General features: G+C 37.9%; 1 protein-coding gene across 2 annotated transcripts; it reads left to right on the forward strand.

Moving 5' to 3' along the window:
- Nucleotides 1-1,477: 1,477 nt before the first annotated feature.
- Nucleotides 1,478-22,599, forward strand: ACMSD (aminocarboxymuconate semialdehyde decarboxylase). 2 transcript variants are annotated; one of them, XM_059476059.1, is made up of 10 exons: nucleotides 1,478-1,618; nucleotides 4,499-4,543; nucleotides 7,160-7,256; nucleotides 11,088-11,137; nucleotides 12,412-12,648; nucleotides 14,705-14,798; nucleotides 16,384-16,479; nucleotides 16,949-17,121; nucleotides 22,118-22,216; nucleotides 22,434-22,599. In XM_059476059.1, exons 1-10 carry the CDS (start codon nucleotides 1,562-1,564, stop codon nucleotides 22,494-22,496), a joined length of 1,011 nt encoding a protein of 336 aa, XP_059332042.1. In that variant the 5' UTR covers nucleotides 1,478-1,561; the 3' UTR covers nucleotides 22,497-22,599. The 2 variants fall into 2 exon arrangements, with proteins under 2 accessions (XP_059332042.1, XP_059332043.1); XM_059476060.1 differs by lacking the exon at nucleotides 7,160-7,256 and having other exon boundaries at nucleotides 1,483-1,618.
- The last annotated feature ends 3,090 nt before the right edge of the window (nucleotides 22,600-25,689 follow it).

Consider the following 25,689-nt stretch of genomic DNA (forward strand, 5'->3'; position numbering starts at 1 on the left):
GGGAATACCTTCCCAAAACTGCTGCTTCCTATTTCTTTGGAACATTCAGTGACCTCGTGCTGCAGAGAAGTACAAGATCAACCAACCAACCAACCAACCAACCAACTGACCAACTGACCAACCAACCAACCAACCAACCAACCGACCAACCAACTGACCAACCAACTGACCAACTGACCAACTGACCAACCAACCAACCAACCAACCAACCGACCAACCGACCAACCGACCAACTGACCAACCAACCAACCAACCAACCAACCAACCGACCAACCAACTGACCAACTGACCAACTGACCAACCAACCAACCAACCGACCAACCAACCAACTGACCAACTGACCAACCAACCAACCAACCAACCAACCAACAAACCAACCGACCAACCAACCCTGTCACAAGAAGCTGACATGAAAAATAACTCCTATGAAAGTTATCTAACCAAATCCAAAGCAGAGTTGTTTAATGAGTGAGCAAGCAGGGAAATGCAAGAGTCTGGGTTTTTTTTCAAGCACAAATAAAATACAGAGGTCAGGAAAAGGATAAAACAAAATGGGCCAAGTTGCTTGTTTTTCAAGGCGCTTGATTTCAAGTTGCAAGATTCACAACAGCATTTGGGTTTGGGGAAAGAAAATCAGCATTTTTCACTAAAAAAAAACTAATCAGGGAATGGTTAACAAACACTCACAAGAGGACGGTGTGTGAGTAACATATACTGAAATAAAACTACGGGGGGAATAAATTACAGACAAAAATACAGCGCAAATAAAGAGCAAGGGTATCTTAAGCAAAGTGTAATTCTAAATTGAGTAAAGGGCAAAAGATGAGATGTAGTTTCACAGGAAATCTGAAATAGCTCCAGTTAAGCTTAACTTAGGATGCAGAAGCTCGTATATTTGAAATACATCTATGTATTCCTGTATATTTGAGGCATCTTGAGAGGCTGTAAGCACCATTATGCAGTAGCTTGTGTAAATATCCTGAGTGAACCAATGATGAGGAGGGGGAATATAAAATGCAGAGCATAGATTTGGCTAAAATTCAATATTTTGGAGGGGGTTTAACATAACTTTAAAGAAAATGCAAGAAAAATAGAGAATAGACGAGGATGTGTGATTCTTCCAAGGGTATATTATATGCCCTCTACAAATAATTTTACAACCTAAGAGGGAGAAAGGAGGAAATTCAAGTCAGCATGCTTAATACATTTATACTAACTCAATTTTATTGACTGATTTTTGACATTGTAGATGCTGTGTAAAATAAATCCCTTCATAGTGCCGATATAAACAAATATTTTCCCTTTGCCCTCGGTCAGCTGCTCAAGTACTTTCCCTTTGCCCTGGGGACTTTCTGCTCAAACTCTTTGTTCTTTTCAAGAGCCACTCCTCTGGAATGAGGCTCCCTGGTTGGCCACTGTATGCCAGTCTCCTGATAGGACAGCAGGTGGATCTGGGCAGCAGCCAAAGGGGACAACCTGTGACCCAGGGACAGCAGGGGTGGCAGCACTGACACACAAAACTTCAGCGCTGGAGGAGAATTTCTCCTCTGGCACGTCAAAAATGAAAATTGATATTCACAGCCACATTCTACCTAAGGAATGGCCCGACCTGAAGAAGGTAATAAGAGTTTAGATATTCAGTGCCTTAGGTTATCAGCAGCCATTTCTACCGATGTGATTTTTGAAAGAATAAATGAATGAAGGGTTCTGGGGTAAATATCTCTACGTTTTTTGTCTAATTTGGGATATTTTTCCAACTCTAAAATATTTGTATTTCACTACTTTGAAAAGACTCCAGTCAGAAGAGCATGTAAAACTGGGGTCTGTTCCCCATTATTTATTTATACTGAAGCAATTCTTAAAGTTTTCCTTGAGTTTTTTGAGACACAAAATTTTTGGATAATATGGTATAAATTCCACTTTCTTGATAAAAATAGAGCTGTTCTGTTCCATTCCTAAATGGTGTTCACTTTTGTTTTAAATAAAATAAATAATCAAATATTAGACAAAATTAATGTTAACTAAGACAAATTTATTCACATCATTATACCCACAGGCATGAAATCATTAACTTCAGTGGGAGTGGGGTCACTCTAAGTACAGCTAATTGATCATGATAATTTTACTAATATCTGTCCTTTTTTCAGTTACTGGAAAGCAGTAGCCTGTTGTATTTAAAACAGCAAATCTCAGTTGTCAGAGCACTGAAGCTATAAGTGAATTTCTGTTAACTTATTGTTGTTGTTGTTGTTATTGTTGTTTTTATTATTCGGTGTCATAAATTTTTTCTTGTCCACAATGTTTTTTCATGATCCTGTGAAATGCATTTTAGAATGAAAAATGTCATTTAGGTTTAATGTAATCAATCTGAAAGGATTTCATATCTAATAGTTCTGCATTGCTGTGATTGTAAGCAGTCCAGTTTCAGTCAATATTAGGGAGAGAACGGCTGGGAAATGTAAACAGCATATTAGAAAAAAAAAAAAGTCATGAGAAAGCCTGGCATTGAAAACATACATAGGATTATTTCTTCATTAGTTGTGAAAAATAACATCATTATGCACAAAACCTCCTGGAAAGGAATGTTTGTTTCCTTGTTTGGCTAGGAAGGTTTTTATAAATATCTATTTGAACGTCCTATTTGTAATAATAACAGCTCCTGATGAAAAACACATACACTGGATAATGTAGGTGAGGCTACAGATACTTTTATAATAATTATATCTGTTTTAAATGGATAGGAGGTTAAATATTCATACTAGAAAGACAGGTTGCTTTTGCACATTTCAGATTTTGTTGTCTTTTGTGCAATAACTTCATAAAAACACCTATGGAAGTCATTCTGATTTTATATGGGTTTTTTTTTAAAAATGGAATATTTTTGTCTGTAGGTACTTTAAAAGGGCAATAAGTTCACTGACTTAAAATGACCCCAAGAATTCCTTGATGTTCACAGATGTACATCAAGACTAAATTCACTGATGTTAGACACTGTGGACCAGCATTGCATTTCTTTAAACAGAGATAAAGAGGCAAATACCAAATTTTTAAAATTTAATTTCCACCTGCTAGGTTTTTTTCCCTCTGTTCTGAGCGATTCAATGGTTTATTAATGGGCTCAGAGTAGAAAACAACTCTCAGAATTCCCTGGAGTCCTCTGGAAATTCAAGCCATTAACACAGATCATGCAAGGAAAACCAATGAGGCATCTTAACATGCACACATTTATTTAGTGCTAAACTTCTTGTTTCCAGCTTTGTAAATACTGGACCTTCAAACTGGAAAATTCTATTGTCAAGGTACTGATTTAACAGCCTAGGGAAATATCACAGGGATAGAAAATCACAGAAAGAACAGATATGGAATGTCAATGCCTACAACTAATACCTGAGGGGAAGAAAGAATAAAATAAGTTCAAAATCAGTGAATTTCTCTATTGCCTATGGGCTCCTTCAGTACCCATTTCAGGTGCTTGTTTTCTGCTCAGCTTACAACTGCAATTAGCATGGATCTAGTTTAAGTTCTTGTTTGTTATCACTCATTGAACTTTCCCAAAATTTCAGTATTTTTCATGTGTGCAAACCTCTAGATGTATAAATTTAAATAAAATTTGCATAGTTGCGTAGTTAAACAGAGCACACAGCCTCAGTGACTGCATCTCTGGCTGGGGTCAGGAGGTTTGGCTCTTCACACCCACATCAGGAGAGCTCACAGTGGCACTAAGTGATGATTTGGTATCACAGGAAATTCAGGACTGTGTCCAAATCGTTTACACTTCTGCAAAACAAATACCTGCTCTTAGTTAGTTTCATTTTAAATGTTTCTCTTTTTTTTGGAGAAATGGGAACTTTGAGCATTGTTTTCACCCAGAGATTTCAAGAGTTCATTCCTTTCTAATTGATAATTTATGGAAGTAAAAGGAAATCAGCATCTCATGTTTTGTAGGTTTTGCCTTTTTTGCATGAACAATTCTGAATCTCTCTGGAAGAATCAATGAGCATCTAAGCTTCTCCTTTTTAGCTTCTCTTCCCTGTTTAAATATTAATAGACAAGAGGCTGACCTTCACTCCTGCTGCTGAGTCATGGAAGCTGAAAAGAGGAATCAATGCATCTTTGTGCTAATGATTAACTGATCACAGATTGGAAAGTTGTCAGCTCCATTTTCACACTTTAACATTTTTGGTGTCAAAATTATTTCAGTTAGAACCTCAATGTAGTAAGCAAGTTTAGGCATTTCTAAGGCAGTTGTTTAAAAATGTTGTTGAACTGGAAACTAAAATTCCAGCTGTACAAACACCATTAGTCCAGTCCAGCTATACACTTCTGATGTCAGTGAGGCTACTCTGGCTCAGAGCTCAACACGTGTAAGGGTTTCTCCTGAATGAGGTATTTTAGTAAGAACTGCAATTATTATTATTATTATTATTATTATTATTATTATTATTATTATTACTGCAGAGAGCTAACTAGCCCTGGCTTTCTCTCCTTTTCTCCACAGAGATATGGATACGGTGGATGGGTACAGCTGGATCATCACTGCAAGGTTGGGGCTCTTTGGTGCTCAGAGCTGATCTTGTGTCATCATCAGGAATAGAAACTCACAGGAGATATATTAGAGAAGCAAAATGGCAATAAGATTGGCTGTGTCTTTGATACAGATTTCTCTAGAGGTCTATTTCCTATGAAGTAGTATCAGGCCAAGTCCTGATAGACCTCAGCAGAACCTTTTGCCTGAAGGATGAAACTCACACCCTCTTGTGTGAACCAGCATCCATTCTTCTTCATCATGTCACTTTAACACTTGGAATGGATAGTTCTGAGAAAGTCTTTCCAACAAGAAAGGTCAGGCTAAAGCAGATTACATACAGATTTGGGTTGAGTTAGATGCAGTCATCTGTATGACAAGCAAACCCAAAAGGAACTGATATTTTAATAGACAAGAACAAGCCACCTGGTAAACCAAAGCATGGATGACACAGCTTTTGGGATACATGGCGGCTGCAGGAAGGAGACAGGGACTGGACACATTTCTGGTGATTTTGTTACAGGTTTGATGCTAAAATTCTGTGCTAAAAATAGTTTGCAGAGGAACTTTGTGGCAAGTCAGTAATGGCCTTACACACCCCTCCGAGAATTCCATCCGGCCTACTTCTGCCTGGAAATGCTGCATGACAAAACAAACGTGCATGGCAAAACAAAATCCTGTTCAGACATGTGGAGCTGAGGATGTTAACTCCTAAGATTTAAAAAAAAAAACCCCAAAGGCCTCCCATATCATTCTTTGAAGAAACACCAGGATCAAACTGGAAGAAAATAATTACAGGCATATTTTAAAAGTGCATTTTGGGATGTGACTGAGTAGTTTAGTGAGGGGAGAATTTTAAATGTAATGTGCTGAACCAAATCAGCCTGCAGGACTTAATTTTTAAATGTCTCTTTCTTAATTTCCACATACATTAAGCAAAACAAATATTAGGTAATTTTTAGGATGGGATGGAATAGAGAAGTATAGAATAGAACAGTAAAGTCCAGGTGATCTATTCATATGTGATGAAGTGCTTTGTTCTACTGTGCCTTTTTCTCACACCCCAATTTTGTTTTTTTATTGGATAACCTGTATCAATACACTAAACTTTTCTTAATGCATTTGAGTGTATGGCTACAGTAAACCTCTCCATCAGGTTGGAAAACCAGTTTTACAAGAACCTGAAGTATTTCACCAGGGGATCAGGACCCTGCAGTTGGAATATTTCACATAATTTTCACAACCCATGATACAGCTAACAAGTAACTTGACAGGTTGCCAAGGCAGCACACTTAGATTTGTTGAGGATGGCTTTAAAATATTCATTAGGGCAGTATATTTGTGAATGATGTATGAAGATAGTAACAAATTCAAGGTTAAGAACAGTTTGAGTTCTCAGAAGAGGGGGACAGAACCCCCCCTGGCTGGGCACACTGGTAATAAATATTCTGATTTAACAGGTTCTTTTCTGTAGAAAAAAATTGACAGGTTCCTAAATAAGACCAATTTTGTGAGGAAAAATAAAATGGCCTTTGGAGAGAGAGAGAAATCCCTTTTTTGAAGGGCCCAAAGACTGCCTTGCCCTCAGCTCCTGTTTACTGGGAAGGCGAAGGAATGGCTGCTGGGTTTTCTTGTGTGGATTTCAGCTTTCACCTGCAGATGGAGTGTGTTCTCTGCCCAGGGCCTCTGCACTGACCCAGCCCACATGCACAGCACCAGGAATTCCTCTGACCTTCCATTTACCCCTGCAGTAGATTAAAACAACCAGGAAATACTCAGGGCTTGCAGCTGCTGGTGAATTGTATCTCATCCGTTTGTGCCAGCAGAAATCCTGTTGTGTCTGTAGCAGCTGGTGGGCACCCTAATTGTAACAGACAATTTCCTTAATGTGGCGACACCACCTCTCTTTGAACAATTCACAAATCAACCAAATATGACATTTCAAAAGTTTCCAGGATGATAAAGGAACACATTTCGTGACTCTGATAACATTTTGAACTTCCTAGGTCTGGAAATTGGTGACATATGAGAAAGTTTTACACTTATTCAAGTCATGGTTTTATACTGTGTTTTGTTTGGGACTTTTTTTTCCTCCAAATTCTTCAATTTTTTTTTTCTTACAAAGCAGAAAATATAATCTGAAGACAACACAATAGGTCTCCTTTTGTCTGAGTATCACTGGTGATAAGAAATCACTGGACTGAAATTAACTGTGTTACACAATTATTTCTGTAGTTACTGGAACCATAGTGATGCTATTGAACACACACATACCCAAAGGGAAAATTTAGCACAGATTTAATTAGAGCATTGTTTTGAGGTCAAAATTTGGTTTGAGGATAAACTTGGATTAAGGTACCTGGTATGTCTTCCAAATAAATATACAGTGATGTACATTGCAAAAGGAAAGGGATTTTTTAATATAATTCTGAAGAATTAAATCAGAACTACCAATGACTGTTTTATTCATATCTATTTTTAAAATAGTTTCTGTTTAAAAATACCTACTGAATAGAAATAAAAGATAAAAATTTTGCCACTGTATTTCTGTAAGGAGCACAATATATCAAGAGACTATAAATTAGCAGATACTACTTTGTCACATTTATAATATATGAAAATGTCATTTCACAGGGACAGGCAAAGATGATGAAGGATGGAAAGGTTTTTAGAGTTATCCAAGAGAACTGCTGGGATCCAGAGGCACGGATTAAAGAGATGGACCAGTCAGGTACAGTTCCACAAAGGAACTCAAATCATTGTGCTTCATTTAGAATAACAACTTAGAATAACAACTTCACTTAGAATAACAACTTCACTTAGAATAACAACTTAGAATAACAACTTCTCTGTCAATCCATTTGAAAGTGCTCAACAACAATATCAAAAAAAGGTTTAGCATACTAATTCCTTGGTTTTAATTTGCTGATAGTAATTGGAAACTGATATTCTTTATATTTAGAAGGAACCTGTGCCCATAACTTTCCTCATTCTCAGCAGCAATTTATTCCCCACTAGAATTTATTAATTTTGGAGGGATTTAAGACACTAACTTGACAAAAGTAAGGATGACTGACCCTGGACTTGAAATGGTAAATACATTCCGGTTAAAATATGATTCTCAAAGGAGAAGGAAGCCCTTTCATTTTTGTTCCAAATGTTAAAAATATTCCTTTTACACACAGGATTTCTTGTATGTTTGTTTCCTTTTCTAATACCTTTTTTCTGTTTATCCATGTTTCAACCTCATTTTGTGGTTTTCCTGTAGGACTCTGAGCCTAGAGAACTGGTACAATTACTTTGTCAGAAAAGGGTTTTCCTCGTGTAGAAATTTAACCAGATGCCAAATTTGCAAATTTATTTTCCATCATCTTCCATGCAAGCCACTAAATAACATTGGTAACATGGGAAACTGAGGATGAGGGAAGGAATTTCTAGGCAGATCAATTATTTTTGCTAGTTCTTATTAACACTGTAATTCCAAATTACTCTTGTAAGAGAAATATTATGTTACTAAAGATTATTTTTTTCTTAGATTGAGGCCTGAATAGCTCCTACATCAGTTTCCCAGTGGACACCACTTGAATATCTTCAACTTTTCATAAGGAACACACACCTGGATTGCCTAAAAGAGTGGATATTGTACAAGTAGCATCTTTATGATTATTGCTTCCTCCTCTCAGGCCTTATCACCCTCAACAAGCACATTCAAGAGGTTGTAGCCAGTGGGGAGTTGGTCTCTTCTCCAAGATGACAAATAATAAACAAGAAGAAACTGCCTGAAATTGCACCAGGGGAGGTTTAGATTTGATATTAGCAAAACTGTCTTCGCTAGAAATGTTGTCAAGCCTGGAACAGCCCTGGTGTAGTCCTCATCCCTGGAAGGATTTAAAGGATGTGCAGATGTGGTGCACATGGGGACACAGTTCAGGGATGGGCTTGGCAGAACTGGATTCATGGCTGGAATCAATGCTCTTAGAGGTCTTTTCCAACCTAAATTATTCTGTGTTAGGAGATAGTCTGGGTTATTCTTCTTAGGGAGGTTTAGTGCAACACATCACATAGGCTAGCTTGGGAACCCACCAGGTAGTGAGCACAAAAAATGTAAACACAATTTAGACAATTTTCATCTACTTCATTTGCAGCCTGGAAAAGCAGTATTTGAAACTCCAACCATTAGACATTTAATGGGAATGCCAGAAAGCCTTTGCAGACTGAAATATGCTACCTTGTCACAGAATCATAGAATCATGGCCTGACTAGGTTGTAACGTTTCTCTGAGTTAGCTCAGGGATTTTGGGGATTACCAAATCACTCAACTACACAGTGGATCATAAATAGCCTTTGGGCATCTTTCTCTTTCAGATGTTTCCCTCAGCACTAATGGCAAATTTCTACAAAGCAGCTCTGCCCCATATGTTTGTTGTAGACAAAGGGAAAACACAGGAGGATTTTTTTTTCAAGTTTTTGCAGCAGTTCTCCAGAAAAAAAAAAACGTATCATGAAAGCAGCATCACAATATTTCTTCATGAACTAAACAGTGCTCACTTGATTTAAAAAAAAATGTAAACCTGTATGTTACAGCACCATCTGGTGACTTGTGCCCTAAAAATGTCCCTTTTTATTACAGCACTCCAGACATACAGGCATCAGCCAATTAATGATGTGGGAGGGAAAAAAAGCCTTTGTGTTTTTCATTCTTTCATCCTTACTGCTCAGCTAATGATAAAGACTATGGACCACATTTATTCCTTTTTGGTTTGGAAAGCTCTAGCTACTTAGTTCAAAGACTGCTTTCTCTTACACAGGCTGAGATAGATTATACCCAAAATTTAACCTCCAAACATGGCATAATTCTGGGACAAAGATGCAAGAAGTCTCCCAGCTGAACTAAACTAGAATCAGTCACTGAAAGTTATTTTTGATTCAGAGAGATAACTTGGTTAAAAGGCTTTGTTTGTGCAATGCCCAAGAAATCTTGCCAGTAATAAGAAATGGTCTCCAGTGGAGCAAAGAGACTCAATTAGTTCTCCCAATCATATGTCCTAGGTCTAATTGATGTACATACTTCTATCTTGATCCACTCAATAAAGCAAGCTATCCATGTAACTCAATAAAACAAGCTGTAAAAGTAATTACCATCACAGTTCTGTGACACAAATCATCCCAATTTTGTCTGAGAAAATATATCAGTTCATCCTAACTGCCTTTCCTTGTTATTTTCTCCTTTGTAAAACCCTCTGAGGAGGGTAAAAATGCAGAGGTTTTTCTGTGCTGATTCTTCTTCCTAAAGCTAATGTCTAGGAACAGTCAGCTTGGAAATGTACCTTTAAGGTTTATGTTAAATTTGCTCAGAAGTGTAAAAATGGATTGAAAGCAGATACAATGGTTATTTTTGAAAACATGGAGAATGTTCTCAACAGACTAAACAAGTGCCCATATGGGTGGATGATCTAACTTGGATAATTCAGTATTTATGGAATTTTGCAGACCTAATCCTTACCCCTAAACCATTGCTGCTGTACATAATATTAACCAGATCTTGTAGCAATCTGAGTCAGCTTCTCCTCCTGTGTCCTACTTAAACTTCTGAGGAGGAGGATAAATCATTTTAATCATTCAAATATTTTGGCAAGTCATTTAGAGTTCTCCTAGAGTTCATTCTGCTGGAGGTTTTTTCTGCCATCTTTTGTTCTAGTAGTTTTACTACTAACAACCAAGTTAAATTTTCTAAAGCATGACAAGATATGTGCAAAAATACTATAAACAAACCTATAAAAACACCAAAACAAAACAGTTTTGCATGTAACTATTTTGTGAATTCCTAATTACTCTTTATTGTTTATTTTCTTTGTCTTCCAGGTTTGTTGTTTTCACTCTGTAACCTGTCATACAAAATATTATAATAGAGATTTGTGTTTGAGCAGAAACAAAATAACATGGACTTAATTCTTTTTATTTTTAATATCAAAGTTGTTTCTGAAAACAAGCAGATTTTTTATATTTACAACCTCAGCAGTCCAGACACAAGATGAATGAAACCTAACACAATATAGCTTTGGGAACACTTAGGAAAACATTGTTTAACAACAATTGTTGACACAATGTTATTTATCTTTGGGCTAATACATTTATTTATTTAATATATATGACAAATTCACCCCAAAGTAAACCTGAGTTAATGTATTCTGTTGGGTTAATGTCAGTTTCATTCATGTGAGAGTAATACTAAATTGCTACTTTAATTGTTTGTACATGTGCATACTAAATCCTTCTAAAATCAAAAACCCTAATTTCCCAAATTAGCTAGTATGAATATAGTAGTGTTTATTCTTTCTACTTAGAAAAAATATCCAAATCCTAATAAATTGATACACTATGAGTTTTATTGCCATGATCCTTAATTTAAAAAAAAATAATAATTTCTCTATGTCACTGTTAAATCAGTCTTTCTTATCATTAAAGCCATTACATTCTGCCTCTCAAACCAAAGTACTTTCTTATTTATAATATTTTATCAAAAACAAGAATGAAGTATTAATATTTGCTTTTTCTTACTCAGGAGTCACTGTCCAAGTCCTGTCCACAGTCCCTGTAATGTTCAGCTACTGGGTAAGTTCCAACTAAGATATTTCATAATTCATGTGTAGCAACGTTTTTAAAATACAAAAGCATCTTCCTACAAATTGAGGTAATCACTAGAACTGTTCTGCTGTGAAAAGGAAAAGGCAAAAAAGGAGTGCAGGTGTGAGAAGATGTCTGCAGGATGTCGTGGCAGAGCTCCACACCAGAGCATACCCAGGGAGAAAACATAAAACAACTGAATTCCTTATGGGGGCAGCTGGAAATGGAGAGAAAAAATATCCAAAATGAATCCATGGATAGCAGACAGACACATATGTACACATTCCAGAAAGTTAGGCATCAATCAGTACTTTCTCAAGGAAAAAAAAAAGACATAAAGGATGCATTTGTGGCCTTGTCCCACTTTCTTTTAAATGTGGCATGGGACTCATTAACCTAGAATGCTTTGAATCCTCAAATTCAGGAGCAAATTTAAGTTCCTATGTTCCCCACGTGGTGATCTTGAATGCTTCAAAGAAATAAAGACAGGATGAGGAGATAAATCACAGCAAAATGCTGTTCTAAATACATTCTGGATGTGAGTATTTAGCAATGTGCACAGGTCAAGATGCTTATATGTAAACAGATTTGTGCATTTAGAACTATTGTGCTAAGCCCACATATAAGAAGTACCATTGATTTTCATCATTTCTGGTTAGTAACATCTCTTCAAAACTTTATTCTGGTGTCTAAGGGAATATTTTCCATTAAATATGTATTGGGAGGAAAAAACCTAGAGATTGATTGCATGGATATTGCACTTCCTTGTTAGAATTATGGATGTTATCTCCTTCTAAATGTTAGAGAAGTTTGCTCAAGCTTTCTATGTAGAATTCACATGCTCCAACATCTCACATTTCTTATTTTTATTTCTTCAGCTCCAGTAATAGGAGAGTAAATATTCATTGCTATGTATAAAAATTATATACTGAGGATTTTGCATGGGGATAAACAAAACCAGGGGACTGCTTTACACAAAAGACCAGGTACTTATGTGCATCAGCAACCTGGGCTTTATTGCACTCATCCTGAGCAGTAAAGGCAACAGCAGTTGATGAAATATTCAAGAGAAAAATAACTGTACCCAGAGGTTTTAAAGCAAAGCAGAATTTAGCTCTATTTTCCAGCTATTCAGAACTGTAAAGCAAATTTGGGTTCAAACCCTACCAGTTGTCTGCAATGACATTTATCCAGTAACTTCCAAAGGCGATAACATTTGAGAACCATATTTAAATGCACTGCTCTGCTTCACATCTTACCAGGCCAAACCTCAGGATACTTTAGACCTTGCCCAGCTGTTAAACAATGACTTAGCTGCTACAGTAAAGAAGCACCCCAAGAGGTTTGTTGGGCTGGGCACGTTGCCCCTGCAAGCTCCAGAGCTGGCTGTGAGGGAAATGCAACGCTGTGTGAGTGAGCTGGGCTTTCCTGGAGTGCAGATTGGATCTCATGTCAATGAGTGGGACCTGAATGCCCCAGAGCTCCACGATGTTTATGCTGTGAGTAGCTGTTGCTTTCCTTCTTTGGGGGAATTCTGTGATATGGAAATCTGTCTAAAAATGTCTGGGAGCACACTGAGTCATCATTTGAGCCTTCTAATCTGCTTAGTGATCAGAGAGACTCAGCTTTAGTTGTAAATCATAATTCTTTATAGGATATAATGGCAATGATACAAAACAGTCTGAAACATATTTTACAAAAATGAATAACAAATTTTGTTTTATTATATGAGTTCTCACTGTAGATCTGCCTTCTTGATTTGTGAGGATAAGTGCAATATCAAATAAAGCACTGTTTGCATTTGAGTTCAAGTTACTGTATCCAATCCTATTGAAATAACTGATAAACCCCCCTGAGATTATCAGAGATAGCACCAAAGTACCACACAGAACTATGTAAACAGGACCAAAACTCCCAAACTCAATGTATTGAGTATCAAATGAATTAACAGATAGCACTTCTTGAATAGCCTGAGATCCAGATGAGGTGGTCATTTGTCTAAATTAGGGGTTTAATCAATGTCCATTCTGAATCTGTTTCTCAAGTTATTAGAGCTGTCAGTCTGGAATTGATTCACAGAGGTTATTTTGTAGGATGCTCAATTTATTCAGAAACTCTGTTGGTGCAGCACCTGGACTGCTTGTTTTTATGGCCATGTACAGTCAGATACCAACATCTGCCCTTGGAGATGCCCACATTCATGGGATCACAGCATGGCTGAGGTTGGGAGAGGCCTCTGGGGCCACGTGGACAAACCCCCTGCCCAAGCAGGGCCACCTACAGCCAGATCCCAGGACCATGCCCAGGTGGATTGCAAATATCTCCAAGGATGAAAACTCCACAATCCCCCTGGGCAATCTGAAATTTCCTGATCTCCACTGAAGCTTTTATTCTAGGGGACAAACAGCCCCAGTTCTCTCAGCATTTCCTCACAGGAGAGATGCTCAGTCCCTCCATCATCTTGGAGCTCTCTCCAGTAACTCCATGTCTCTGCTGCTGAGATCCCTCTCTTCTTCTGGGATCTCTCTCTTATACTGTACATCCTTCAGCTTATGTTTCACACATGTAGGAAGTTACCCCTTTCATTTTTAGAAACATCTCTGGATAATACAGATTATGAAATTAAGCCGTATTGGATAATGAACTTTGCCAAACTACCAGGCCAGTCATTGAATTGCTATTTTTAGTTTACAAATGTAGATGGCAATTATGCTCCACAATCCAAAAGTTGCAGCTTTTATTTATGCATGTATGGGTAAATAAACCCAAATTTTTCAAATGTGTGACAATCTCCTTAGCAACAAGAGCATGTCCAGAAATACATCTGACAAAACGAAGCTGTTAGATCCTGGTTAAGCATATGAATGACTCTGATGACTGTGAATTTAAATTTAAGCACACAGTTAAATTACAGTCAGAGTCAGCATCCAACACTAGTCTTCTGTTTGCCTTTCCAAAGATGTCAATAGTTTTGGAAGAATTACTGTACTTGGGTAGAGATGGATTGTTGATAAGAATACAGCCAGATTTTGAACTCTTAGGAAGAATTAGGAATAATTTAACATTTTTGTAAGCTAGGTAGAGGACAAAATGGGACAAATGTAGTGCAACTCAATGAAAATTTCTGAATGCAGCTGGAACAACTCTGCAAAACCATCTCAAATGATTCTACAAGACAATTGGGGAATTCATTCTCATATGTGTAATGTAACCAAAAGAATGTTTGCTTGAACTGATTTTATACCACAGGATGGCTGAAAAAACACAGCTGGAAAAGCATTTTTGTACTGCATTATTCTGTGAAACACTTGGTTCACTAAAAGATGTTATCATCTATGCTTCCAGTCCTGTAGCCACAGGAGGAGCTGTGAAACTGAGTGAGGACTTCAGAATATGGCCCAGAGGAGTAAATACAGCCAACTATTGCTTATAGTCCTTACTTGTGGGCCTATTTTCATTACTAGTGCTACTGCAGGTCATTGGAAAGCATGACTGAGATCTAAGATGCATTTTGCTATGATTAATCAAGATTCAGACTTTTTCTTTTTGCTGCAGGCTGCTGAGAAATTAAATTGCTGTCTCTTTGTGCATCCCTGGGACATGCAGATAGATGGGAGGATGTCCAAATATTGGTTTCCCTGGCTAATAGGTAAATGTATATTTACTTTGCTTAACCTACATTTATGAACTGGATTATGTCCAGGAGATTGCTGCCAAGTACAGTACAAGTACAGAGAAAATTACATCATTTTTCTGTCAAACTTTCTTTTTTTTTAATCTAGTATTATGATTAAATCTGTTGTGTAAACTCAGTAGTCATTTGTTTCTAAGCTTGTTTAGCTTTTCTTTTAAATACTTAGAATTCAAATTATTCAGACTAGCAACAGAATATAGTATTCTCTTTTGCCCTAAATACAAAGAGCAGATAACAAGAAAGAAGTGAATCATCTCAGAAATTAGCTCCTCAAAAATAACAGGAGTAAATGAAGGAGTAAGCAAAACCAAACATTTTTTTTTCTATAATTTGTTGGGTTATTTCTTAGAAACAGGTCGATCAGACAGGAAATAAATCTAACTTTACATCAGCTGTAGCTGAAACAACATGTACTTCGAAAGCTCTCAGTAAGTGTGGGATATTATCTAGTTTCCATTTTTTCCCCATTTGATAGGTAAATTGTAACAATGAATAACAGGAGCGTGGTTATTCTGCTACCCAGAAATGTTTAGACCTGATTCTACCCTCATGCATTTTGTTTTGTGTTGGGTTTTTATTGCTTGGTTTTGCACTGCCACCAGTTCTGAAAAGCATACACCACATATATATAATACACACTTCTGCTTGGAAAATCTTGCTGTCCCAATCACCCATGCATTATCTTGAAAAAATATCAATTAGTCTTAATCAAATTAGGCTCAAAAACACAGATCTAAGAAGAAAATAAAATTACTGCACTTACTTAACAAAGTGAAAATAGAATATTTTCTTACGAAGCCTAATAATGCTTTGCATCTGAGCATGTGGTAAAACATTAATAAAAATGACCCTTGCAGATGTATAGCTGTTGTTTCCCCCATAAATATGGGCAACTCAGTTCCTGATTTCAAGCTGCATGGCTGAAGTTAGGCATTTAAAATGGCATGATATTCTAATTATGTTGGGTGTGATCAGAAGCTGAGAACTGCTGTAGGAACCTGAATTCCTGTTCTCTTCCTAACTAGGCTTCCAGCCCAGCCAGGAGCAGAGAGACAGGTTGGTTCTAAACTGTAGGATCTGGCATCGTGTGGTAACCAAACCCCAAATCTGTGTTGGAATATCCATTTAACATATCTGCTCCACGTTCCACACAAAATAAACCCACAAGCAGAGGGGAGAACACACCCTGGCATATTCCAGACTTGTCTCTGAGCAAGGATAATGGGAATCAGGCCTGCACAGGGTATCTCAGGACATACCCAACCTGTCTATCGTCTGTCCTAGTGGTGTGGAGTAAAAACTGGACTTAAAATTCAGAACACCTTCACCTCCAGGCCTGTGCCTTCATTTCAGTTAATTAGAGTTCAACTCTGTGTCCCTCCAGTGGAAATAATGCATGACCTTTGGTAGCTGTCTGGCAATTATTACTTTTTTAGTTGGCTCAAGGCTAAGGGAAGAAAATGAAAACAACATTTAAAAATCAAATAGGATTCAAATAATCAATAAAGCTCTTATACCATTTAGATGTTTTTCTTCTTAGGCATGCCAACAGAAACAACCATGGCCATTTGCTCCATGATTATGGGAGGAATTTTTGAAAAATTCCCTAAGCTGAAAGTTTGCTTTGCACACGGAGGTGAGTAGTGTACCATGTGAAACTCCTGCTCCTTGGCTGAGCATGGTACAGTTGTATTTTCTGGTCTCTCAGCTAATGGGGTCACCACGTGAAGCCTGCCACCAGCTGAGCACTGTCACCCCAAAGAAGACAGCCTGACAGATCAGCTGCTTTTATGAGCACTCTCTAGCCTGCAGGGCTCAAGCTGGTACAACAGTTAAGGGAAAACAAAAAGGAAGGGCAGGCAGTAGGTGGTTTAAGGAAAAGCACGAGGAAGCAGCAGGAGGAATTTGGGTATCACAGTAGTGAAGAAGTGAGAAAAATAGAGACAGAAGCTAATGAAGGTAAAGGAATAAAAAACCACTGGTGCAAAGCACTTTCTTCCTAAAGAGCTGACAGAAAAACTTATGGACCTTTGGTGATAAGGTGGCTTTTTTCCCCTCTTACATATTCTCAGCTTCTTAAAATTATTAACAACTCCTTCTTGCAGGTGGAGCTTTTCCATACACAGTGGGTCGAATCTCACATGGCTTCAACGTGCGCCCCGATTTGTGTGCCATGGACAACAAGGTGGATCCCAGAAAATACCTCGGCTCATTTTACACAGACTCTCTTGTCCATGACCGTGGGGCTCTAAGGCTGCTAACAAGTGTAGTAGGAGAGGTGAGTTTTAGTGCTTCCAGAAGTGGGTGAGTCATTACTCAGTTAATTTTCCAGGAAATATCAAGAGGAGAAGAGAAGAAGAAAGAAGACAGTGTCACCCAGTGTAATAAACTGATGGGCTTCTGCCATGTTGATAATGCTTTTACCATATGGATTTATTGAAATGGTGGGTTTAATCCAGGAAATCATGCACTGTCAACCTTAGTTCCATCCTTCTCTGAGCTTATTCAGGATGGGACTTCAAGCAAAGACTGCTTCTATTTGGAACCTGGTTTTCAAATTACTTAATTTTCAAATTCAAGTGCATGCTTGAAGAAATCATATTGTATTTCCACTTGGAAGTTATAGACAGAAAAAACATCAGTAATAAGGAAAGGTTTTGTGAGTATCTCAGAGAGACAATTAGACATTATGGGTTTGCAGAAGTATTTTAGTTGTTGGTAAAGAAATCTTTGTAGTTTAGCAAACTGTGGTGTTTGTGAGGTCCCCAGGATGAGGTGAGACATAAGAATCTGACTCCATGTTCTCAGAAGGCTGATTTATCATTCTATTCTATTCTATTCTATTCTATTCTATTCTATTCTATTCTATTCTATTCTATTCTATTCTACTAGAACTATACTAAAGAAAGAGAAAGGATGTATCAGAAAGCTTAACAAGAATGGTAATGAAAGCTTGTGACTGACTTCTCAGTCTGACACAGCTGATGGTGATTGGTCATTAATTAAAAACAATTCACATGTTTGGATAAACAATCTCCAGACCACATTCCAGAGCAGCAAAACATGGAGAAGCTGAAACTTCCCAGCTTCCCAGGAGAAGAAATCCTGGGAATAGAAATCCTTCTTCTATTGCTTTCCTTACTGTGGTACTCTGAGCTCAGGTATCACACTGTAAAATCTGTGGGTTTTCAGTTCATGCTGCACTTGAAGTCCGTAGCTTTGGGTCTGGAGTTCTGCCTGCAGCTCCCCTGCAGGACTTGTGCCTTTTTGGAAAACTTTGCATTTGAAGATTTATGGAAAATCAACCATGTGGCAGCACAACTGCAGCTTGAAACAATAGTATGGAAACTTTTGTGACATGTATATGTTTGTACAATACAGTAACACTGCAGCTCTAAGGAGTGGAGACAACGTCTTTTTGGTTGAACCACCCTGAACCAAAAATAGATTTATGGAAGGAGCCCCATAAAATGTGCAAAACGCCTGCCATGGAGCCTACTTCCATTAGAAACAAGTAAGATAAAACCCAGGTCAATTTACTCAGAAAAGATCTGGAATAAGCTGTTAGTAGTGGAAAGTTCTGATAACATCAGTGGGTATTAAGTCAGGTGTCATTTGCCATCTCTGTGCCAGGGATTAATTTTAGGCACCAGATGGTTTACAAATAAAATACTAGGGCTCCCACCCAATACTGATTTCTTTTAATTTCTGTTGCCAACCTCTAAATAGCAAACAAATCATAGTCCACAGCCCAGTAGTTTTTGATATGCATTATCTTTTGAATCAACTGTAGCTTAAAGCAAGGGGCTTTAAGGTGTTTTTTAACAATAGATTTTAAATTTTTACTGTGTGTGATGTGCTCGTCCATTCTACAAGACACCCAAAGGCTTATGGAGTAACAGCTCAGCATTTGCCTCTGTTACCTCCATTTTTAAGAAATCTCCCCAAATCCAGACCATGTTCATTCTAACTATAATTTCTTTGTACATGCAGTTCTAGTACACAAGGATGAGTCTAGCTCTTGAATTTTAAATTGCCAGTGCAAGGAGAAAAGATCACTCACTCATTTTCTTTTACCCATTTTAAAACATTGGGAGACATGTTTTGCCATTGTCAGAAAGACCTTGGTAAATTAGGAGCTGAGTGACTCAGGCTGGCTGAGACCACAGATTCTTTTTGTGATCTGAATCTGTTAAACTGAATTGTAGATGTCAGGAGCAAAGCAGGAGGGAAAGCTCAACACAATGCTGAATCCATTGCTGAAGAACTGAAGTTTTTTTCTGTCTGAACTTCTGTAGCACACAAGTCTTGGGGCACTTCTGCTTCAAAGTCAGAAGTTTTGCATCTCAAGGCTGCTCTAAACTATTGCTGCTGTGGGAAAGCTGCTGTCTTTGCACCACACTTTAATGTCTCTACTTTCCATTCTAAGAAGCTACACATGGATTCTGGTCCTTAAATGTGATTAGTCTTTGCAACTAGAATTTTGAGGAGAGAGGGATTATGGATTGTAAATTGATAATCTAAAAAGGCACTCAGCATTAGCCTCTCTGGTGTCTTATTTTGTCATCAGAGTATTAAAATTCATAGTCTTAACACAATAAATTTGGCTACCGTAGTACACAGGATATTGGTGTATTCTTTAATTCTCCTCTGAGTACTTTCAATTCAAACAATGTGACATCAGGTGCAATCCCAGTGCTGAAAAGTCATGAGTCAGATACCAAAAACATGTTTTTTACACTCAGGAGAACTTTCTCTTTTCAATTGCCTAAGGCATCTTGTCCTTGAAAACAAAAACATTCACATCACGATTTCAAACTTTACTTTATAACCACGAAGATTAAAAAGCTCCCTCTTTTTCTAAGGAAAGTTGACATTCTCACATAACACCCTTCCATGAGTCAAATGCTTAAAGAAACACCAAATATCTCAGCGCTTTCAGCGCAGACATGTGTTGGCAGAGTAACACATATAAGATTAATAAATGCTGGGCTAAAAACAATGTGATGGAGTCTTGAGGCTGACACTGTAACTTTGTGAGCTGCAGGTTTGAAATAGGCCAGGTCTCCAGAGAAGAGCTCAGAGCTGTGCAGGAAGGGCTCGGTGTGAGGGAAGATGTGCTTGGACATGGCTTTGTGTCCCTGGGGAGCAGCCACTGCCTGGCACCAGCGCCTGGCGTGCTGGCCTTGAGCTGATCACAGTTAAAATCCACTGACAGCTGGGATCAGTCGTGTCTATTTAGTGTCATCCCTTCTTAGTTTGGGGTGCAGGTTAATTTGGGATGGAAGCAGAAACACACACTCCTGAGAAAGAATTTTGTAAGAGTGCAGAATTGCTGCAGTCCTTCGCTCCCCCCGTGGCGAGGTAGTGTGAGGTGAATCCAAATAAACACAAAATCCCCAACGTTGCTGGCTATAAAAAGTGAAGAACTGGGTTGACATGGGATTAAATGATTCAGTGCATCCCTGCAAAAACTTCCCCATGGTGATTTCTCCAGAGCCATCATCCAAAGGCAAAGCATTCTCTGGCCAGAAGTTCGAGCTGAACTGACTACAGCATTTTGGACTTTTTTTCAGGTGCATCATGGCCGTAGGAAAGAAGGCAAAATTCAAGGCAAATACAATTTTTCCTTATGTAAGAGGATGAAGTCATGCTTAAAGCTTTCTGAGATTCATTTTCAGATTAAGGTCCTTATTACTGTGAGAAAAGTTGTGTTGAGTAGCAAGGTCCAGTGAGGTTAATCATTAGCCCCATGTACCTCTCTAATAGGAGAGATGTGCTAATTAAGGAAACGACCTCCAAGTCTTCTAGGGAAAATTGACTTTGTTGATATGGTTTGGGATAATATAACAGTACTTCCCTTATGCTAGGAGCTTTATTCATCTGCAGAGGCTTCCCAGCACTCCTCTGAAGCTGGCTGCTAAAGACAGGTATTGCAACCCGACTTTTATACAAATGAAGTACAAAATTGAAGCTCAAACAGCACAAATGAGCAGCCCAAGATCGCTGGGAGCACAGCAAGAATGCTGCTTCTAAATTTTTCTTACTGATTTACAGCTCTTAATTTTACTACTAATGAATAGATCCCATGATTATGTGTGAAATACTTTCAAACAGAGGGAAAAAATATATCTGCACAGAGAGGAAAAGAAAAACATATATTATTGCAGTGAGGATGTGGGATTTATTTCTGGTTTAGTATGTAGGAGATGTAAATAAGAATATACAAACCTTCCTGTCTTACATGACCTTCCCTAGTAAACAGATGGACAAATTCTGTTTCCTTCTCTTTTACTTAAAAACCCACTTTCTCTCATAAACTTGGTATGGTTTTTAGTTTTTTTTTTTTTTTAATCATAAAATACATGGCATTTGTTTTTCTTTTGTGAATAAAGCATCTTGGTATTGAATGCTATAAATAAAAGAATATATTTAGGTGCTTCAAAGTACACACATCCAAATTATTTTGTTTAGTCTATGCCCAGAACTGCATTTATTAGACAGAGGGTATAAATTTTCCTATGTTAGTCTTATGTTAATTATTCTATAAGAAATTAAAACACAGGACAGAACATACGAGAGAACAATAGAATGTGTCTCTTCTGTCGAGATTTGGGCAAAGGTTTGTGTAGGCTCTATCTGAAACTTTTGGGTGACATCTAGTGGAGATTAAAAAAAAATTTTAAAGCGATTGACAAAAAGCAAAACAAACCATTCCAGAAAATAACTGAATGATGTTTTCTTCACCCTATTTCAGTATTGAACTCTGAGTAAAAGAGTCAAACATTATAACAAGTTCTAATTGTGTTTTATTCACCCAAGAAATAGACACTCATGCCTCAAGCCTGGGATTTGTATTTTCAACTTTCTGCTCATGAGAATTAAAATACCATAACTTCAGTTAGATACCACAAGAATTATTAATAAATATCCTGCAATTTTTTCCAAATAAAACTCATCCAAAAAACTCTTGAGTCATTGTTTTCAAGCTTTGTTCTTATCCTAGTGGAAATTATGATCTTCATATTCAGTTTCATAATTAATCAGTCCAATATATACATCTAATTTCTTGTACTTCATTATACATTCCAGAAAGCATGTGTTCTATTGTTTAATGTTAATTAAAAAGAAATTTAAAATCTGGAAAATATTAAACTTATGAGTTTAACATATAATATTAATGTTACTATACTGTTGTACATATTAATATCCATATTATTTAAACTCTATTGTTTAATGTTACTACAAAATGTAACATTCTTTTTTATTACCAGGACAAGGTTATTTTGGGGACAGATTACCCTTTTCCACTTGGGGAACTGGAACCTGGAAAATTGATTGATTCAATGGATGATTTTGACTATAAACTGAAGGTATGATTTTTACATTTGAGGCATTTTCCCTCCCTTTTAAGTCTCTGTATGTGACATGAGATAAAACATTGAAAAATCAGTGTAGTACACTGACTTCTGCAAAGACTGGAGGAGACCCTTCAGTCTCTTTGCAGCAGTTCCCTTTAAAGCACAAATAAAAGCATTTGAGTTAAATATGAGCTAAGCACAAACATATGTATGTGTTTTGTTTTTACAGGATAAACTCAAGGCTGGAAATGCTCTGGAATTTTTGGGTCTTAGCAGAAAACAATTTGAATAATTATGAAGTACTAAAGCAACTAAACTTCTGAAATAATATCCCTGTATTTCTGTTGGCATGTACAATTGTGCAGATGAAAAATAAAACTGACAATTATCTGACAGTCTCCTGTTGTTTCCAAAGCAAAAGCAAGGGTACTGGAAAGGAGTATGCAGAGGTATTGCCTGAGGATTTAGGCTGTTTTTAAACAATTCTGAAATCCCTGCTTTCATAATAAAGGAGAGATTTCATCTTTTGCAGCAATAGGAATTTCTGAATTATATTCAATGCCATGTTATTAGGACTTGATTCCCAGGAAGGAAAGAGATGAGAAAATTATGTACTCACTACATTTCTGTCTTTGTTATGGCAGCCAAACAGAATCTGAAAGAATATTAAAACAGAATTTAAACAATGTTGATGCCCAATAAAAGGCAACATTTTCTTTTATCCCCTGGTGGAAAATGCAGCCCACCACACTCAGCTCAGCACTGCAGGTGCACTTGTGCTTTGTCAATGTTGTGACAGGATGGAAAAGGTCTGTGTGGGGACTTTATGTATCAGCTGCCACCTACAGCACTGGGAACTTATTCATCAGAAACAATTTGAACAATATGGGTGTAGGTGCAGAAATAATGTATTTATGTGGGTATTTCTTGGAGTGTCACTGTCACTGTCACAATAAACACTAGTGTTTGGCAACAGTATGGGTTAATGTTCTATTCCTTACCAAATGCTTCCCAAAAGTAAGGCTGAATAGTTAAAATGTTGAAGTGCTAATGCTCTCCCTAGCTTAGTCCTGCTAGAGGAATGGAAAGGTGGTTTGTTTTATAGACCACTGATTGAAACAGGTTTTCATTATTATCCAGTGAGTGCACAGGCATCCTCCTCCCAGGAGAATTGTGTACCAGTCAGAAAAATGTGGATTAGCATTTACAGTCTTTGTTCTTGTGGGAACATGGGCTGGCTATGTGTGGTGTCACCATTCCTCTGCTCAGCCTTGGGACATTCCAGGCTAAACAGTATTAGACAGAAGTTGTGTTTAGCTCTGGCCACAGCTGAACCTGAAGGATGCTGAACATCAGCAGTTCTGCTGATCCCAGCCTCTGTTGACAACAAAGAAAGCTCTGTCCTTCTTTACAGTGCCCCAACCCACCCAAAAAAAGAAAAGTGATTTGTGAAGTAGTTGGAGCTTAATTAGTCAGCATCTCAGAGATTTAGAATATCAATTCTTTATGTAAGAGGAAAAGAAGAGCCAGAAAATAGCTTTAACAACATTTATTGTCCTCAGGTTTGCAAGACTTCTGTTGACCTTTTTCATTTAAATATCCACATGCAGGCATTGAGTTTTCAGCATGTATGATTTTTCAACCAGATTGTTTTAATTAAATTTCAAAGTCAAAAGGCAATTTCATTCTCATATTTCCCTTCAGTATACCTGATTCTCACAGATGTTTAAATGGATTTAAGAGGAAAATACATTGTGATTCCTCCAATACATTTTAATTGGATTAATTCTTCAATTTTTTTTTATGAATGAAACCAGTTAAGTTAATGAAAATGCAATGTCACATCTTTGGGGACCAAGGTCTGGAACCTCTCCAATAGCAAGAACTGCATTTAATTACTTTAACCTGTGACTAAATGGGTGATTGCAGTATCCTGCATGGGAGTTAATTAATGTGCATACCCTGCATAAATCATATTCATTATGCCTCATTATGCCTCTCATTATTTAATTATATTCTACCTATTATGTTAAGATTTTTAAGACAGGGAGATATCTATCTATCTATCTATCTATCTATCTATCTATCTATCTATCTATCTATCTATCTATCTATCTAATCTTCCCTTCATCTTTTCATTTCATTAACGAAGCTAATGTAAAATTCTAATTGCAGCCAGATGAGAACATTCTTAATAATCCTCCACCAATTACTGCAGGAATAAAGAATCTAAATTGAACACCCAAATTCCATGAACTTTACCCAGTGATTTAAACAATGAGGTAAAATATTGTACCTTGATTGTTACAGACACACAAATGTGAAGTCCAAGATCAGCTAATTACATGAGAAGTCTCTGAGGTTAAATTTCCTCTGGACATGCAGGATTTTAAAGAAGATATATATATTTGGGAAGATCAGGCAAGTAATTCTTCATATATATAGTATATATATATATACAATAATGTATACTTTATCAGTATTCTGTCGGGTCCAGTTCTAAGATTACAACTTCTTGCATAAAATTGGCACTGAAGTTGTAAAAGAGCTCATGGTGATGCAACTTCAGATGAACAAAACCACTGCAGACTGGCAGTGGCATGCACTGAACAGGAGCAGAACTCTCATTTTCATGCACGGTGGTCAGAATTTTAAATGCCTTTTTGCACCCTTTGAAGCCTGAATCCATAAACTCAAACCACGGCTGAAATCCCATCCCTGAACGCGGAGTGAGAACAAACGGCACACTGCAGGGGCATCACTGACGTGCTGGAGCTGCTCACCTGCAATGACACAATTCCTAATAATAATTCATCATTTTCTTGTGCATTTCTTGAGTATCCACAAGCTGATATTAGCAGAGACGGGAATTTTCTAGGAACTAGTTGTGCATTCCAAATCTTTCCCTCCTTCCTCCCTTTCCATGCCCTCCTCCAAGTACGCTGTTCTGTGATTAGCTTGCATTAAAAAACGAACCCTCGCTTCAAGCATTTTTATCTGTTTTTCACTTTATTAAGCATAAAGGTATCCAGACTGAGATTAGATATTTGAATTATCGTATGAAATAGATACGCAGTTATGGGGCTGTCAGGCAATTGGATACGCTTTACAGAGAGGCGATGGAGTCAGCATGCGGGAGGTATTCAAGGTGTTACACCCGGGCACGGGGCGATGGGTTCCCTGGTTTAGCCGGGTTACAGCGGCGGTGCGGGGCTGACGGGCGGACTGGATGCCCTCAGACGGCTCCATGACCCCACAGCCCCTTAACTCCACGACTGGATGCCCTCAGACGGCTCCATGACCACACAGCCCCATCCCCTCACGGCCCTCCCGCCGCGGCCGCCATGGCCGCTCCTTCAGCCCCTGCAGCCCACGTGACCGCGCCCGGCGCGCGGCCGCCCCGCCGCGAGACTCTATGGCAGAGGGCGCGCGCGGGCCCGGGAGCTCTCGCGAGAGCCGCGATGGAGACGGCGGGAGGAGGCGCC

Source organism: Ammospiza nelsoni, chromosome 7 (genome assembly GCF_027579445.1).
Source record: "Ammospiza nelsoni isolate bAmmNel1 chromosome 7, bAmmNel1.pri, whole genome shotgun sequence".
In the NCBI taxonomy this organism is placed as follows: Eukaryota; Metazoa; Chordata; class Aves; order Passeriformes; family Passerellidae; genus Ammospiza; species Ammospiza nelsoni.